This window comes from Giraffa tippelskirchi, chromosome 3 (assembly GCF_054371585.1).
Source record: "Giraffa tippelskirchi isolate mGirTip1 chromosome 3, T2T-mGirTip1v1.2.pri, whole genome shotgun sequence".
Lineage (NCBI taxonomy): Eukaryota > Metazoa > Chordata > Mammalia > Artiodactyla > Giraffidae > Giraffa > Giraffa tippelskirchi.
Window position 1 is genome coordinate 181639802 of NC_137277.1, and position 16437 is coordinate 181656238.

At 42.0% G+C, this 16437-nt stretch overlaps 1 protein-coding gene across 6 annotated transcripts; it reads right to left on the reverse strand.

Moving 5' to 3' along the window:
• Nucleotides 1–8482: 8482 nt before the first annotated feature.
• On the reverse strand, nt 8483–14700 carry MED18 (mediator complex subunit 18). Of its 6 annotated transcripts, none has more exons than XM_081586233.1 (4): nt 14550–14700; nt 13615–13693; nt 12682–12819; nt 8483–9385 (listed from the first exon to the last, which is right to left on the reverse strand). In XM_081586233.1, exons 3-4 carry the CDS (start codon nt 12710–12712, stop codon nt 8832–8834), a joined length of 585 nt encoding a protein of 194 aa, XP_081442359.1. In that variant the 5' UTR covers nt 12713–12819; nt 13615–13693; nt 14550–14700; the 3' UTR covers nt 8483–8831. The 6 variants fall into 6 exon arrangements, with proteins under 6 accessions (XP_081442359.1, XP_081442358.1, XP_081442360.1 ...); XM_081586232.1 differs by having other exon boundaries at nt 13615–13758; XM_081586234.1 differs by lacking the exon at nt 14550–14700 and adding an exon at nt 13827–14018.
• Nucleotides 14701–16437: the final 1737 nt, after the last annotated feature.

The following is a 16437-nucleotide window of genomic DNA, read 5'->3' on the forward strand; positions in this document are numbered from 1 at the left end:
ATACCTGAGAGAAATTCAAGTGGTGCAGGTATTGATAAACACAAAGGTTGCTTCCAGGACTATAGATTTTATCATTTAAAAGCTTAAGATATGAAGGAAATTACCAACTACATTGATTTAGCACTCTAATTTTAATGTTGACATAAAACAAAGATGGCTTCCTTTTTTGGGGCTTTTATTTTGAGAACCCAGGGTCTGAACCTTAAAAATGAATTGTCATATCCCAGTGATCTGTACTATTATCCTTTTTTTAGTTTTATTTAATACTCTCTATTTAATTTTATTTATTTTTGGCTGTGCTGGGTCTTTCTCTAGTTGTGGAGAACAGGGTTTACTCTCTAGTTTCAGTGCCCGAGCGTCTCATTGCAGTGGCTCCTCTTGTTGTGGCGTACAAGCTCTAGGGCTCCAGGGCTTCAGTAGTAGGGGCCCCCGGGCTCTAGGGCACAGGTTCAATAGTTGAGGCACATGGGCGGCATATGGGATCTTCCTGGATCAGGGATTGAACTAGTGTATCCTTCATTGGCAGGCAGATTCTTCACAACTGAGCCATCAAGGAAGCCCCACGTGTACTGTTCTGAGGTGTGATAGCTTAAGAGTAAATCTGATTTGAACTAAATGCATGTTTAGAGGATGTCTAAAATTCAGAACCAGGCAGATCCATCTCCTCTGACCCTAAACATTAGTTCAGTTCAGTCACTCAGTTGTGCCCGACTCTGTGACCCCATGAATCGCAGCACTCCAGGTCTCCCTGTCCATCACCAACTCCCGGAGTTTACCCAAACTCATGTCCATCAAGTCGGTGATGCCATCCAGCCATCTCATCCTCTGTCGTCCCCTTCTCCTCCTGCCCTCAATCTTTCCCAGTATCAGGGTCTTTTCCAAAGAGTCAACTCTTTGCATGAGGTGGCCAAAGTATTGGAGTTTCAGCTTCAACATCAGCCTTTCCAATGAACACCCAGGACTGATCTCCTTTAGGATGGACTGCTTGGATCTCCTTGCAGTCCAAGGGACTCTCAAGAGTCTTCTCCAACACCACAGTTCAAAAGCATCAATTCTTTGGCGCTCAGCCTTCTTCACAGTCCTACTCTCACATCCATACATGACCACTGGAAAAACCATAGCCTTGACTAGACGGACCTTTGTTGACAAAGTAATGTCTCTGCTTTTTAATATGCTATCTAGGTTGGTCATAACTTTCCTTCCAAGGAGTAAGCGTCTTTTAATTTCATGGCTGCAATCACCATCTGCAGTGATTTTGGGGCCCCCCAAAATAAAGTCTGACACTGTTTCCATTGTTTCCCCATTTATTTCCCATGAAGTGATGGGACCAGATGCCATGATCTTAGTTTTCTGAACGTTGAGCCTTAAGCCAAGTTTTTCACTCTCCCCTTTCACTTTCATCAAGAGGCTCTTCAGTTCCTCCTCACTTTCTGCCATAAAGGTGGTGTCATCTGCATATCTGAGGTGATTGATATTTCTCCTGGCAATCTTGATTCCAGCTTGTGCTTCTTCCAGCCCAGCGTTTCTCATGATGTACTCTGCATATAAGTTAAATAAGCACGGTGACAATATACATCCTTGACATACGCCTTTTCCTATTTGGAACCAGTCTGTTGTTCCGTGTCCAGTTCTAACTGTTGCTTCCTGCCCTGCATACAGGTTTCTCAAGAGACAGGTCAGATGGTCTGGTATTCCCATCTCTTTCAGAATTTTCCACAGTTTATTGTGATCCACACAGTCAAAGGCTTTGGCATAGTCAATAAAGCAGAAATAGATGTTTTTCTGGAACTTTCTTGCTTTTTCGATGATCCAGCGGATATTGGCAATTTGATCTCTGGTTCCTCTGTCTTTTCTAAAACCAGCTTGAACAACTGGAAGTTTGCAGTTCACATATTGCTGAAGCCTGGCTTGGAGAATTTTGAGCATTACTTTACTAGCGTGTGAGATGAGTGCAATTGTGTGGTAGTTTGAGCATTCTTTGGCATTGCCTTTCTTTGGGAACGGAACGAAAACTGACCTTTTCCAGTCCTGTGGCCACTGCTGAGTTTTCCAAATTTGCTGGCATATTGAGTGCAGGACTTTCACAGCATCATCTTTCAGGATTTGAAATAGCTCAACTGGAATTCCATCACCTCCACTAGCTTTGTTCGTAGTGATGCTTTCTAAGGCCCACTTGACTTCACATTCCAAGATGTCTGGCTCTAGGTGAGTGATCACACCATCGTGGTTATCTGGGTCGTGAAGATCTTTTTTTGTACAGTTCTTCTGTGTATTCTTGCCATCTCTTCTTAATATCTTCTGCTTCTGTTAGGTCCATACCATTTCTGTCCTTTATCGAGCCCATTTTTGCATGAAATGTTCCCTTGGTATCTCCAATTTTCTTGAAGAGATCTCTAGTCTTTCCCACTCTGTTGTTTTCCTCTATTTCTTTGCACTGATCACTGAGGAAGGCTTTCTTATCTCTCCTTGCTATTCTTTGGAACTCTGCATTCAAATGGGACTATCTTTCCTTTACTCCTGTGCTTTTCGCATCTCTTCTTTTCACAGCTATTTGTAAGGCCTCCTCAGACAGTCATTTTGCTTTTTTGCATTTCTTTTCCATGGGAATGGTCTTGATCTCTGTCTCCTGTACAATGTCACGTACTTCCGTCCATAGTTCATCAAGCACTCTGTCTATCAGATATAGTCCCTTAAATCTATTTCTCACTTCCACTGTATAATCATAAGGGAGTTGATTTAGGTCATACCTGAATGGTCTAGTAGTTTTCCCTACTTTCTTCAATTTAAGTCTGAATTTGGCAAGAAGGAGTTCATGAGCTGAGCCACAGTCCGCTCCCGGTCTTATTTTTGCTGCCTGTATAGAGCTTCTCCATCTTTGGCTGCAAAGAATATAATCAATCTGATTTCGGTGTTGACCATCTGGTGATGTCCATGTGTAGAGTCTTTTCTTGTGTTGTTGGAAGAGGGTGTTTGCTATGACCAGTGCATTCTCTTGGCAAAACTCTATTAGCCTTTAATCTAAACATAGTCTAAAGCTACTTGCTTGAGGAAATTGAATCCCCAAGACCACAGCTGGGGAATTTTGAAGTATGTCCCTATTCCACTGAATATCAAAGAAGCCCAACTGAAAAACTGTGGACTGAGCAAAAATTCTTTTTGAAAGGGTTATCTTGAACAGTATGACTCAAACAGAGGAATTAAGGTGATTGGCAGTGAAAAGGCATCAGAACGTGAAATCACTTAAAAATTTATTGACAAATAATTTTGCTTGTTACACATTAAAAAAATCTTTTACACTTAAATAAAATACTGGCAAAGATTAGAAAAATGGTAACACTGAAGATTGATGAGGATGTGGTTATTAAGATTTCTTGTGTACTGTGATAGTAATGTAAATAGCACAGCTATTCTGAAAAGCAACCTGATAATTTTTGCCAAAATTGAACATTCCCAATTACATAGTGTAGGGGAATTATTCATGTCAATATACAAACTTGCTTATTTTTGCAATTTTAATAGTAATAGAGTGTTGACGGCAATCTAGGTTTCTATCATCAAAAGAGTGAATGAGTACAAACGTGGTAGATGCACAGTATTTATGTGCCTGGATTCTGAAGCTAGACTGTTCAAGTTCAAATGCAAGCTCCAACACTTACAGTGGAAGTAAAAATTTGAGTTATCTGTGCCTCATTCTCATCTACAAAATGGGAGTAAAAATATCATAGGGTTGTTGGGAGAAGTATATGATTTAAAACTTAAAGCATCTGAGACAGAGTTAAACATTGTTGTTGTTCAGTCGCTAACTCATGTCCAACTCTGCAACCCCATGGACTGCAGCACGCCAGGCTTCCCTGTCCTTCACTGTCTACCAGAGTTTGCTCAGATTCATGTCCATTGAGTCAGTGATGCTCTCTAACCATCTCATCTTCTGCTCCCCTTCTCCTTTTACCTTCAATCTTTCCCAGCATCAGGGTCTTTTCCAATGAGTCAGCTCTTTGCATCAGGTGGCCAAAATATTGGAAGCTTCAGCTTCATCATCAATGCTTCCAGTGAATATCCAGGGTTGATTTCGTTTAGGATTGACTGGTCTGATCTCCTTGCAGTCCAAGGGACTCTCAAGAGTCTTCTCCAGCACCAGAATTCGAAGGCATCAGTTCTTCAGTGCTCAACCTTCTTTATGGTCCAACTCTCACATCCACATATGACTACTAGAAAAACCATAGCTTTGACTATACGGACCTTTGTTGGCACAGTTAAGCATTATTTAAGTACTAATATTACTGGTAATATGAAAGCCTATGCAAGTGCAAAGTTAGGTTTATGTGTAGCAACAAGAGAATATCACAAAAGCAATAATAACTTTAAAAAGAAGAGGAACATTTATGGCACATCACTTATGTGAATATGCTTACATAACTCTACATAGTTTATAAGACAAGCATCAGAGACATACATTGAACATATACGAATGGGTGCCTATAATAGAGTCGAGTTTAGGAATAAAGTGGAAGACTACAAAATAAGAAAGGGGCCTGCTTGAATTATCTTGCTAATATGTTATGAAAGGGGGAACAAGACTTACTCATGCAACTGAAGCAACAGTTAGAACCGGACATGGAACATGGACTGGTATCAAATTGGGAAAAGGGTACGTCAAGGCTGTATATTGTCACCCTGCTTATTTAACTTATATGCAGAGTACATCATGTGGAATGCCAGGCTGGATGAAGCACAAGCTGGAATCAAGATTGCTGGGAGAAACATCAATAACCTCAGATATGCAGATGACACCACTCTTATGGCAGAAAGTGAAGAGGAACTGAAGAGCCTCTTGATGAAAGTGAAAGAGGAGAGTGAAAAAGTTGGCTTAAAACTCAACATTCAGAAAACTAAGATCATGGCATCAGGTCCCATCACTTCATGGCAAATAGATGGAGAAACAATGGAAACAGTGAGAGACTTTCTTTTTTTGGGTTCCAAAATCACTGCAGATGGTTACTGCAGCCATGAAATTACAAGATGCTTGCTCCTTGGAAGAAAAGCTATGACAAACCTAGACAGCATATTAAAAAGCAGAGACATTATTTTGCCAACAAAGGTCCGTCTAGTCAAACCTATGGTTTTTCTAGTAGTCATGTATGGATGTGAGAGTTGGACCATAAAGAAAGCTGCTGCTGCTGCTAAGTCGCTTCATTCGTGTCAGACTCTGTGCAACCCCATAGACGGCAGCCCACCAGGCTCCTCTGTCCCTGAGATTCTCCAGGCAAGAATACTGGAGTGGGTTGCCATTTCCTTCTCCAAAAAGAAAGCTGAGGGCCAAAGAATTTATGCTTTTAAACTGTGGTTTTGGAGAAGACTCTTGAGAGTCCCTTGGACTGCAAGGAGATCAAACTGGTCAATCCTAAAGAAAATCAGTCCTGAATACTCATTGGAAGGACTGATGCTGAAGCTGAGGCTCCAATATTTTGGACACCTGATGGGAAGAACTGACTCATTGGAAAAGACCCTGATGTTGGGAAAGATTGAAGGCAGGAGAAGAAGGGGACAACAGAGGATGAGATGGTTGGATGGCATCACCGGCTTGATGAACATGAGTTTGAGAAAGCTCCAGGAGTTGATGAAAGACAGGGAAGCCTGGCATGCTGCAGTCCCTGGGGTCTCAAAGAGTCAAACACAACTGAGCAACTGAACTGATGCAACTGAAGCCAGTAAAAGCTATGTTGAAAATATGCAAGGTTAAGTCAAGAAAAGGATCCCAGAACCAGAGAAATAACCACCAAACCAACTTGGAAGCTATCCTATCCTTGATTTTACCCTTAAATCAGGTAATATCATCCTTACTATTTAAGTCAACTTTGGATAGGTTTTATTAACAGAGTATTTGTATAATTTTTTGAGTCCAACGAGAGTTGTGATTTGTCAAATGTTGGTCAATTGGGGTATTATCTAAGTGAGAGGTTCCAGAAGAAAATGAACATTTTGAGTGACCTACAATTTTTAGCAAGCCAAACTCTCTCTGGTGTATTAAAAACTCAGCAAGTATTAAAATGACCCACATTTATCTCATTCAGAACTATTTTAAAAAATTCACTAAGTCAAATGATCAATGGGAAATTATATAAAAGCTCTTTACAAATGAAGATAAGATGAAAAATGAAGAAAAGGAAATTCATGTAAGGAAAAAAATGTCCAATAAACATAAAAATTTAAATTTTACTGATCATGTTTTTTTTAATTAAAACCAGTCACCATTTATCATCAAATGGGAAAAATGTGTTATCATGGTCACACCCAGTTTGGGCAACTGTGTTGGAAACCTCACTTACAACTGGTGGGAGTGAAAACTGGAACACTTCTGGAAGGCATTTGGCAATACATGGCAGAAGACGTAAAACAGTGCATACTCTCTGACTCAGCAGTTCCCTAGAATTTATCCTAAAGAATGATTACACAGGACAAAAAAATTTTAATTAAAAGTACTAGCAACACCGGATAGTTTATAAAAGCAAAAATATGGGACCTAACGAAAAATCCCTAAGTAGAGGAATCAATTAACTTTTGGAAAATCCAAATGATAGGACTTTGCCAAAGCCTCTGACTGTGTGGATCACAATAAACTGGAAAATTCTGAAAGAGATGGGAATACCAGACCACCTGACCTGTCTCTTGAGAAACCTGTATGCAGGTCAGGAAGCAACAGTTAGAACTGGACATGGAACAACAGACTGGTTCCAAGTAGGAAAAGGAGTACTTCAAAGCTGTATATTGTCACCCTGCTTATTTAACTTCTATGCAGAGTACGTCATGAGAAACGCTGGGCGGGAGGAAGCACAAGCTGGAATCAAGATTGCTGGGAGAAGTATCAATAACCTCAGATATGCAGATGACACCACCCTTATGGCAGAAAGTGAAGAAGAACTAAAGAGCCTCTTGATGAAAGTGAAAGAGGAGAGTGACAAAGTTGGCTTAAAGCTCAACGTTCAGAAAACTAAGATCATGGCATCTGGTCCCATCACTTCATGGGAAATAGATGGGGGAACAGTAGAAACAGTGTCAGACTTTATTTTTCTGGGCTCCAAAATCATTGCAGATGGTGATTGCAGCCATGAAATTAAAAGACGCTTACTCCTTGGAAGGAAAGTTATGACCAACCTAGATAGCATATTAAAAAGCAGAGACATTACTTTGTCAACAAAGGTCCGTCTAGTCAAGGCTATGGTTTTTCCAGTGGTCATGTATGGATGTGAGAGTTGGACTATAAAGAAAGTTGAGCACGGAAGAATTGATGCTTTTGAACTGTGGTGTTGGAGAAGACTCTTGAGAGTCCCTTGGACTGTAAGGAGATCCAACCAGTCCATCCTAAGGGAAAGCAGTCCTGGGTGTTCATTGGAAGTACTGATGTTGAAGCTGAAACTCCAATACTTTGGCTACATGATGCGAAGAGTTGACTCATTTGAAAAGACCCTGATGCTGGGAAAGATTGAGGGCAGGAGGAGAAGTGGACGACAGAGGATGAGATGGTTGGATGGCATCTACGGCCATACCACCCTGAACGCGCCCGATCTCGTCTGATCTCGGAAGCTAAGCAGGGTCGGGCCTGGTTAGTACTTAGTACTTGGATGGGAGATGGTTGGATGGCATCACCGACTCAGTGGATATGAGTTTGGGTAAACTCCGGGAGTTGGTGATGGACAGGGAGGCCTGGCATGCTGCGGTTCATGGCGTCGCAAAGAGTCGGACATGACTGAGCGACTGAACTGAACTGAATGATAGGATACAAATAATAACTACAATTATCAATATTTAAATACAAGCTCTGCTCATTTGTAGCTGTATCACTAAAGGAAAGCTAATTACTCTTTCTGCACCTCAGTTTCCCTGTAAAAAATGGGTCTGTTGTGAGGGTTAAATTAATAAACATACCCAAAGCACTTACGGTAACACTAATAAGAACTCAATAAAAACTTTTGTTTTAAGTAGAACACTGTAGCCTAATATCCTAGAAAAATGTTACTGATAAAAAAAAATGATTACAAACCAGTATATACACAATATTTTTCTAAAATATATCTCATATACATACATTTCTAAAAATAAACCCTAGAAGGATATAAAACAAAATAGAAACTATGTCTCAGGACTTCCCTGGTGGTCCAGTGGTTAAGAAACTGCTTCCACTACAGGGGGCATGGGTTTGATCCCTGGTTTGGGAACTAAGTTCCTGCATGCCACGCATGAGGCACACCAAAAAAAAAAAAAAAAAAAGAATAGCACATCTCTTTAAATAATAGGATTATAGATTATCTTTCTTATTTTTGTTTGTATTTAATTTTTTCAGCAACAAACATGTGTTACTCGTACAAAAGGTATAAGCTATCGATCATCTACCAAATTTAAACAAAACACTGTCATATTTTTGCTCCAGTTGGTAATGAGTCCATCCCAAATTAGTAGGGTAGTACAGTAAAGAATCAGAATGATAGACATTTCTCCTTACAGCTTTTATTACTGCACAATACAAACTTGGTCTCTATTTTACAAACCTTATACACAAAAAGTTTTCTTCCCGAAAGCTACTTTATTCCAGTTTCCCCTCTTCCTGCAGAAGGATGATCTAGATTCTCCATGTTATTCTTAGAGTTTAAATTAGAAAGGCTGTCACAAAAGTGAACTGACCACATGAGGAAACGATTGCAAAGAACCAACTGCGTTCTCACTGGCTTCCATCCTGAGGGAAGAATGCATGGCTGGGAGTGGTGAAATGGGGCAATTATAACATCTTTTCTTGTAACAGCTGAGGACAAGCCCCAGTGGTGGACAGATTGTCTTAGTCACATGAGCCTTTTGGGGTCTATTTTCTCTAGGTGAACCAGAGGTTTCAGCTGCTCCGCAAAATTCCTCATGTCATCAGAGACCATATCCTGCCCAGCTGGTGCAACAACACTTAGTTCCACGAGATAGGACAGTGACAAGGCCTCAGTGTTGTCTGTGTTCCCTGGCACCAGGATGCGGAAGATCTTGTACACCACGATCTTCATGATGCCTTTTCGGAACAAGTGTCCCCTGGCAACAAACTCGTGGTCCATGCGAAAGCCCATTTCCATGAGGAAGTCAGTGAGGTTCTCAGATGTTGCAATGTCCACGCAGTTACGCACCAGGGCATGGCGGTTCTTGTCTCCCATCTCTGGCTGTCCCACGTAGCGAAGATGCCAGGGTGCCCCTGCCCTATCCAGAGAGCGTCGAGCCCTTAGAACAAATGGACTGGCCTGCTGGCCCTTAAGGAGGAATACCATCTCGTGGTCAACAAAAGTCTCGGGTTCCATGTTGTCACACAAACCACGAAGGCGGTGGATGAGGCTTTCCAAGCTATTATCTAAAACACTTCCTGAAGAAGGAAAAAAGCACTATTGAGTTCCATCTTTCATTTGGGTAATGGAATTAGTGAAAGATTGAAAAAAACTTAAATGAAAAACCAAAATAATTTAGCGCAGTGTTTTGTAAACCACAGGTCCAATACATGAGATTTTAGAGGGGTTACGCTGCCAGGATATTACATACCAAGTTAATCTCTTTTGAATTTTTTGCACTGTCTTATTTGGTACTAGAAGTTAGCCTTGTTTAGTAATGCTAACCTCTAGCAGACTTTGGGCTTTAACAGGCAACAGTATCTACCTAGAATAATTATTTTATTCTATTCCATTATAAAATAATATATATATTATTTTATATAAGACAAAAAATAATAAATAAAACACCGTGTGTGTGTGTGTTAGTTGCTCAGTCATGTCTGACTCTGCAACCCTGTGGACTGTAGCCTGCCAGGCTCCTCTGTCCATGGGATTTTCCAGGCAAGAATACTCAAGTGGGTGGCCATTTCCTTCTCCAATAAAATAGCATAGTTCCCTCCATTCTCTTTTCACTTTCCCGCTTTATTTTTCTTTAGCCTAGCACCTCAATTCTTTAGTCATCTTTCAACATATCAATTATGTATTGACTTTTTAATCATCTTTCTTTCTCTAATGCTGATACTCCAATGCTAGGAACATATTCCTTTACTGACTAAATCTGTAAAAGTAAATAAAAATATATTACTGTAACTACAGTAAATATTGACAGTGGCACTCAAATGACTAAATTTTTAGAAAAGCAACAGAGTGGGTCCCAGTTATCATAGGACAGAAGATCATGGGAGTAGAGAGTGGGTCCTACATTCAGCACAGTGTCAGACATGTTTTTTCATTCTTCAAACATTTAAGGAGCTTTGTAAGTGCTGGTTCATATACTTACTTACTGAATGGCACCATGCTAAGAATCAGGGGGCCTGGCCTCCCTAGAGATTATAGTTTAGTGGGGGAAACAAAAAAAAATAAATATGTAAACCAATAAACAAGAGATAAATGGAAATAAATAAGTACACAAATAAACAAGAGATAAAAGGGATATGGAATACAGAGCAACTGTTAGGGGTGGAGAAGAGGAGACCTCTTTGAGGGCTTGGAGTAATCAGAGAAGATCTCTAAGGGAATGACAACTGAGCTGAGGCCTGAGGGATAAAAAGGAGATGGCTTTTTGAAGGGCTGGAACAAAATATAGAAGTTGGGGGATCAGAGGTAGGGAAGAGCTTGGGGAATACAAAGAAATCAAAGAATCACAGTGTGGCTGAAGTATGGTAAGCAAGATGGAAGATGATCATGAAATGAGTATTTGGGATGGGCCAAAGCATGCAGGCCTTATGTGTCGCCCATGTTAAAGGCTGTATTTTATTGTAAGGCCACTGGGCAGTTATCAGACCCACACTTTATTCTCCATGCAACAAGGAAAGATATGACTGGATTTACATTTTAAAAACATCATTCCAGGAAAACTGTATGGATGCTTCAACAAAACAGGGTCATGTGAAAAAAAACGGGAGCGAGGGGAGGCGGGTCCAAGTTAAAAGAGGCTTAAGAGACACAGTTTTCATATGTAATGCATGAGACAATATTATGTCCTGGATCAAAATACAAGATGGAGGAAACTTTTAAATATGAATTAGACATTAGATGATACTAAAAACATACTATGAATTTTTCAGGTAATGATGATAGTATTGGGGTTATTAAGGAAAATACCCTTGTTTTTTTAGAGATGAAACATGGAGCAACAGACTGGTTCCACATAGGAAAAGGAGTACGTCAAGGCTGTATATTGTCACCCTGCTTATTTAACTTCTATGCAGAGTACATCATGAGAAACGCTGGGCTGGAGGAAGCACAAGCTGGAATCAAGACTGCCGGGAGAAATATCAATAACCTCAGATATGCAGATGACACCACCCTTACAGGAGAAAGTGAAGAAGAACTAAAGAGCCTCTTGATGAAAGTGAAAGAGGAGAGTTGAAAACTTGGCTTAAAGCTCAACATTCAGAAAACTAAGATCATGGCATCCAGTCCCATCACTTCATGGCAAATAGAAGGGGAAACAGTGAAAACAGTGGCTGACTTTATTTTTTCTGGGCTCCAAAATCACTGCAGATGGTGACTGCAGCCATGAAATTAAAAGACGCTTACTCCTTGGAAGGAAAGTTATGACCAACCTAGATAGTATATTAAAAAGCAGAGACATTACTTTGCCAACAAAGGTCCATCTGGTCAAGGCTATGGTTTTTCCAATGGTCATGTATGGATGTGAGAGTTAGACTATAAAGAAAGTGAAGTGCTGAAGAATTGATGCTTTTGAACTGTGGTGTTGGAGAAGACTCTTGAGAGTCCCTTGGACTGCAAGGAGATCAAACTGGTCAATCCTAAAGAAAATCAGTCCTGAATACTCATTGGAAGGACTGATGCTGAAGCTGAGGCTCCAATATTTTGGACACCTGATGGGAAGAACTGACTCATTGGAAAAGACCCTCATGCTGGGAAAGATTGAGGGCAGGAGGAGAAGGGGACAACAGAGGATGAGATGGTTGGATGGCATCACCGACTCAATGGACATGGGTTTGGGTGGACTCCAGGAGTTGGTGATGGAATGAGAGGCCTGGCGTCCTGCGATTCATGGGGTCGCAAAGAGTCGGACACGACTGAGCAACTGAACTGAAAGTGTTCTGGGGTAAAATGTTATGAGATCTGAAACTGTCTTCAAAAACAGCAAAAGGAAAAAGATAAAGCAAATATGGCAAAAGGACAGAAACTAAAATCTAGATGACTAGATCTAGAAATCTAAGTTGACTGTTCACAGGAATTCCCTGGTCATCCAGTGGTTAGGACTTGGTGCTCCCAATGCAGGGGACCCAAGTTTCATCCCTAGTCCAGGAACTAAGATCCTGCATGCTATGAGGTATGGCCAAATTAAAAAGTAACAATAGAAATGGAGTGTTAACTATATTACTCTCTGTCTTCTTTTCTCTGAGATTGATTCCTGAATGCATGGTTGAAGCAACTGATGACTGACAGTGGCACTTACTGAGATGGGAAAGACTGAAGTAGAGGCAGCTTGAGGAGTGAAATTAACAATCCTATTTTGTTCATAATAAGTTACTAAATGGATGATCTGAATTAAAGTCTAAACACTTCCACTAAAGATTAAATGACCTCCTGAAAATCATAACCCTCTCTGGGTCTTGAGTTTTCTCATCTGGGAAAGTTACTTCACTTCTATTTCCTGATCTATAAGATGGAACTAATAACAGTATCATAACATTACCATAAGATCTGTTAATTTCACTTCTGGGCATTCACTCCTAAAGAACTCAAAGCAGGATCTTGAAGAGGTATGTACACATTCATGTTCACTGAGCATTATCTATGATCATAACCATTTGGGTAGAAGCAATCCAAATATCTGACAGAGAAATGGATAAAGAAAATGTGGTATGTACATACAGTGGAACATTATTCAAATTTTTAAAAGGAGATTTTCTCACATGCTAAAGGGTTAATGTTGAGGACATTATACTAAATGAAATAAGCCAGTCATATAAAGACAAATACTGAATGCTTCCACTCCTATGAGGTTATCTAAAGTTGTCAAAATTAGAAACATAAAGTATAAAGGTTGTTGCTAAGGCCTGGGGCAAGGGAAAGGAGGAATTAGTGTTTAACAGGAATAGAATTTCAATTCTGCAAGATGAAAAAGTTCTAGAGATAATACTTAACACTCCTGAACTGTATGCTTAAAAATGTTTAATATGGGGACTTCCCTGGTGGTACAGTGGATAAGAATCTGCCTGCTGATGCAGGGGACACGGGTTCGATCCCTGGTCCAGGAAGATTCCACATGCTGTGGAGCAACTAAGCCCGTATGCCACAGCTACGGAGTCCACATGCCTAGAACATGTGCTCTGCAATGAAGAGAAGCCCACACTCACTACAACTAGAGAAAGCCCAAGCAAAGCAAGGAAGACCTAGTGCAGTCATAAATAAATAAATAAAATGCCTTTTTAAAAAAAAAAAAAAAAAAAATGTTTAATATGGTAAACTTAATGTTACGTATTTGTGTCAATAATTAAAAGTAAATTGGGGAATAAAAGGATGCCAGAAATTATGCAGGTAGCCTTTATATAACAGCCTCTTATCTCCACGGAAAGCGGAACAGAAAAGAGGAAAACAGGTAATCCAAGCTCCCTAGTTCACTTACCCTGCAGCAGGTACTCCATCATGTTAATGGCGCCCCCGGTGACAGGCATCATGGTGACTGGAGGTGCCTCCATGTTAATCTGTTTAAGTTGAAAAGGACAGAACTAGATTTGGAGTCCCCAGTCAGGTAAACCACAGGATACACCTGGAGAAGAGTTATACTTGTTAATACATGGGAAAGGCAGAGACACCAGATCTGCTTGGGTCACTGACCTTGACATGAAGATTCATACATCCACCCGTTCAAAAATTTTTTAGTAAATGCTATAGGCCAGTTTCAGGTGATCCAGAAATACACAAAGGAGGCCTGATCATGGAGTTACAGCATAATCTTCCAGTCTCAAGGTCTGAAACCCTCCAATGGTTTTCTGTGTACCCGAGGACTCAATGTCTTCCTTCTAAAATGAGGCCACGATATTAACCCCCAAGGCTTTGTGGCTCAGATGACCTAATGGACCCGCAATAATGGACTGAAAGGTGACTTAAGGACTCTTGTCTGCCCTTCAATTTATAGATGAGGATATTGAGGCTTGGGGAGGAGCCTAAGGACACACAATAGGTCGGTGGCAGAACCTAGACCAGACTAAAATCTCGGCGTTCCACCTCTCTGAAAACACCTTTTAAAGAGATCGAATCGAAAGCGCGAAGTTCTTTCCACTGCTGCTTTGTGTCAGTCGTTCAGTCGTGTCCGACTCTTTGCGACCCCATGGACTGTAGCCCGCCAGGCCCCTCTGTCCACGGGATTTTTCAGGCAAGGATACTAGAGTGGGTTGCCATTTCCTTCTCCAGGGGATCTTCCCAATTCAGGAATCGAACCCGAGTGTCCTGCATTGCAGGCGGAAGCTTTAGCGTCTGAGCTACTAGGGAAGCCCCACTGATGCTTTAGGGCCTCCTAAAGGCAGCATCAAAAAGTGCTCACTTATACCAAAAACACACCTCCGAGCGCGTTCCAGCCTCTTCCAGCAAAGCGGGGGACAGTATTCACCCCAGCGCCTCCGAGCTTTTGAGCAACAATCACCACCCCCAGCCCTAAACTTGAAAACCCCTGGAGAGTGCAACACTTCTCTCGCCTCTTCCCACTTCTGGCAAAAACCTTCCGTCGCGCAAACCTCTACACCGCCACTCTGCGACGTAAGGGTGCCGAGAGGACAGAAAAGTCACTTCCGCTGTACGGCGAGCAGGAGCGCATGCGCAAACTGCGATGCTGCACGGAAGATGGCGGCCTCCTTAGGAGCGGTGCTTTGGGAGATTCAGGAGGTATTGACGTCATAGGCCGTCCTCCAGAAAAATATTGTTTTCAACTGTGAAGACTTGGACATGTTTTTGTCCAGAAAATCTCTTGGACCTGAAAGGACAAAGAGACCCAGGGGAAGAGAGATTCAGAAAAAGAGGAGAGATTGTTGTAAAACAGAAACTTATTTTGGTTGGGTATCTGAAGATAGAACTTCCCTGGTGGCTCAGCGGTAAAGAATCTGCTTGCAGGAGACACAGAAGCCTCTGGTTGGATCCCTGGGTCGGGAAGATCCCCTGGAGGAGGGCATGGCAACCCACTCCAGTATTCTTGCCTTGAGAATCCCATGGACAGAGGAGCCTGGCGGGCTTACAGTCCAGAGTCAAATAGTCCCGTAGGACTGAAGCGACTGAGTACTCCCGCACGCGAACTGTTCAGAACCGTGAGGGAGCTCAGCAATGCATTTAGTAGTTATTCACTCTTCTGCGTTTGTTTTACTTCAATACAAAAATATTGGGAGATAAATAAACTCGATGAGTATTTATTGAACACTGCTTATGTGGCAAGGACATAAAGTACAGGAAAAGAGTGAGCTGGAATAACGTGACTGAAGCCCTCTCTTGGAGCGAAAATTTTAAAGGGCACCAAAAAACTCAGTAATACATTTTTAAAAATTTAATGCAGGGTGTGCGAGCCAAGTAAGCGACGCAGACACATCCCCTAGTGCCCGGCGCGACTCCTCCTTTGAGGCGCGGGGGGTTCACTCAGAGCAGCTCCCGCTCCTTAAGAGCTGCGCGTGGAGAGTTTTCGTCCTCATCTGGCCCCTCCCTCCGGCCGGCGTGCGCGGCCCCGCGGGGGCGGGGTGGGGCCCACCTGCGCCTCCTGGGGGGCGTGCAACCAGCCGCAGTGGGACTCAAGCCTCCTAACCACCGCCGCCGCCACACCTTACATCACTTTGGCTTCTGATGTTTTCATTTCCCTTGCTGAGGTGCTGCTTCTGGGTTAAAGTCATCTTATTGCTTGTCCATTTGTAGACAGGACGAGGTCACTCGAATAGATCAGGAATCGAGCTCAGAGTGGGCTTCCCTAGCGTCTAAGACGGTAGAGCGTCTGCCCGAAATGCGGGAGACCTGGGTTCGATCCCTGGGTCGGGAAGATCCCCTGGCGAAGGAAATGGCAACCCACTCCAGTACTCTTGTCTGGAAAATTCCATGGACGGAGGAGCCTGGTAGGCTACAGTCTGTGAGATCGCAAAGAGTCGGACACGACTGAGCAACTTAACTCACTTGAGCTCAGAGTAGGTCAAAGGTACACACGTGTTGGGGGGGTGGGGGATGAAAACAGAAGGAGGGTTGCCAAGTACAGTCAGGGCTAAGTGTTCACTGTGTATACTTAATAAAGGCCAGAAACTCATCTACCTCTGGTGGGCGGGTCTGTTGGTTTCACTGGATCAAATTCAACCGGATCCGGCTAGGTGTTCACTGTGTATACTTAATAAAGGCCAGAAACTCATCTATCTCTGGTGGGCGGGTCTGTTGGTTTCACTGGATCAAATTCAACCGGATCCGAACCAGTTTCATGGAATAAAACACT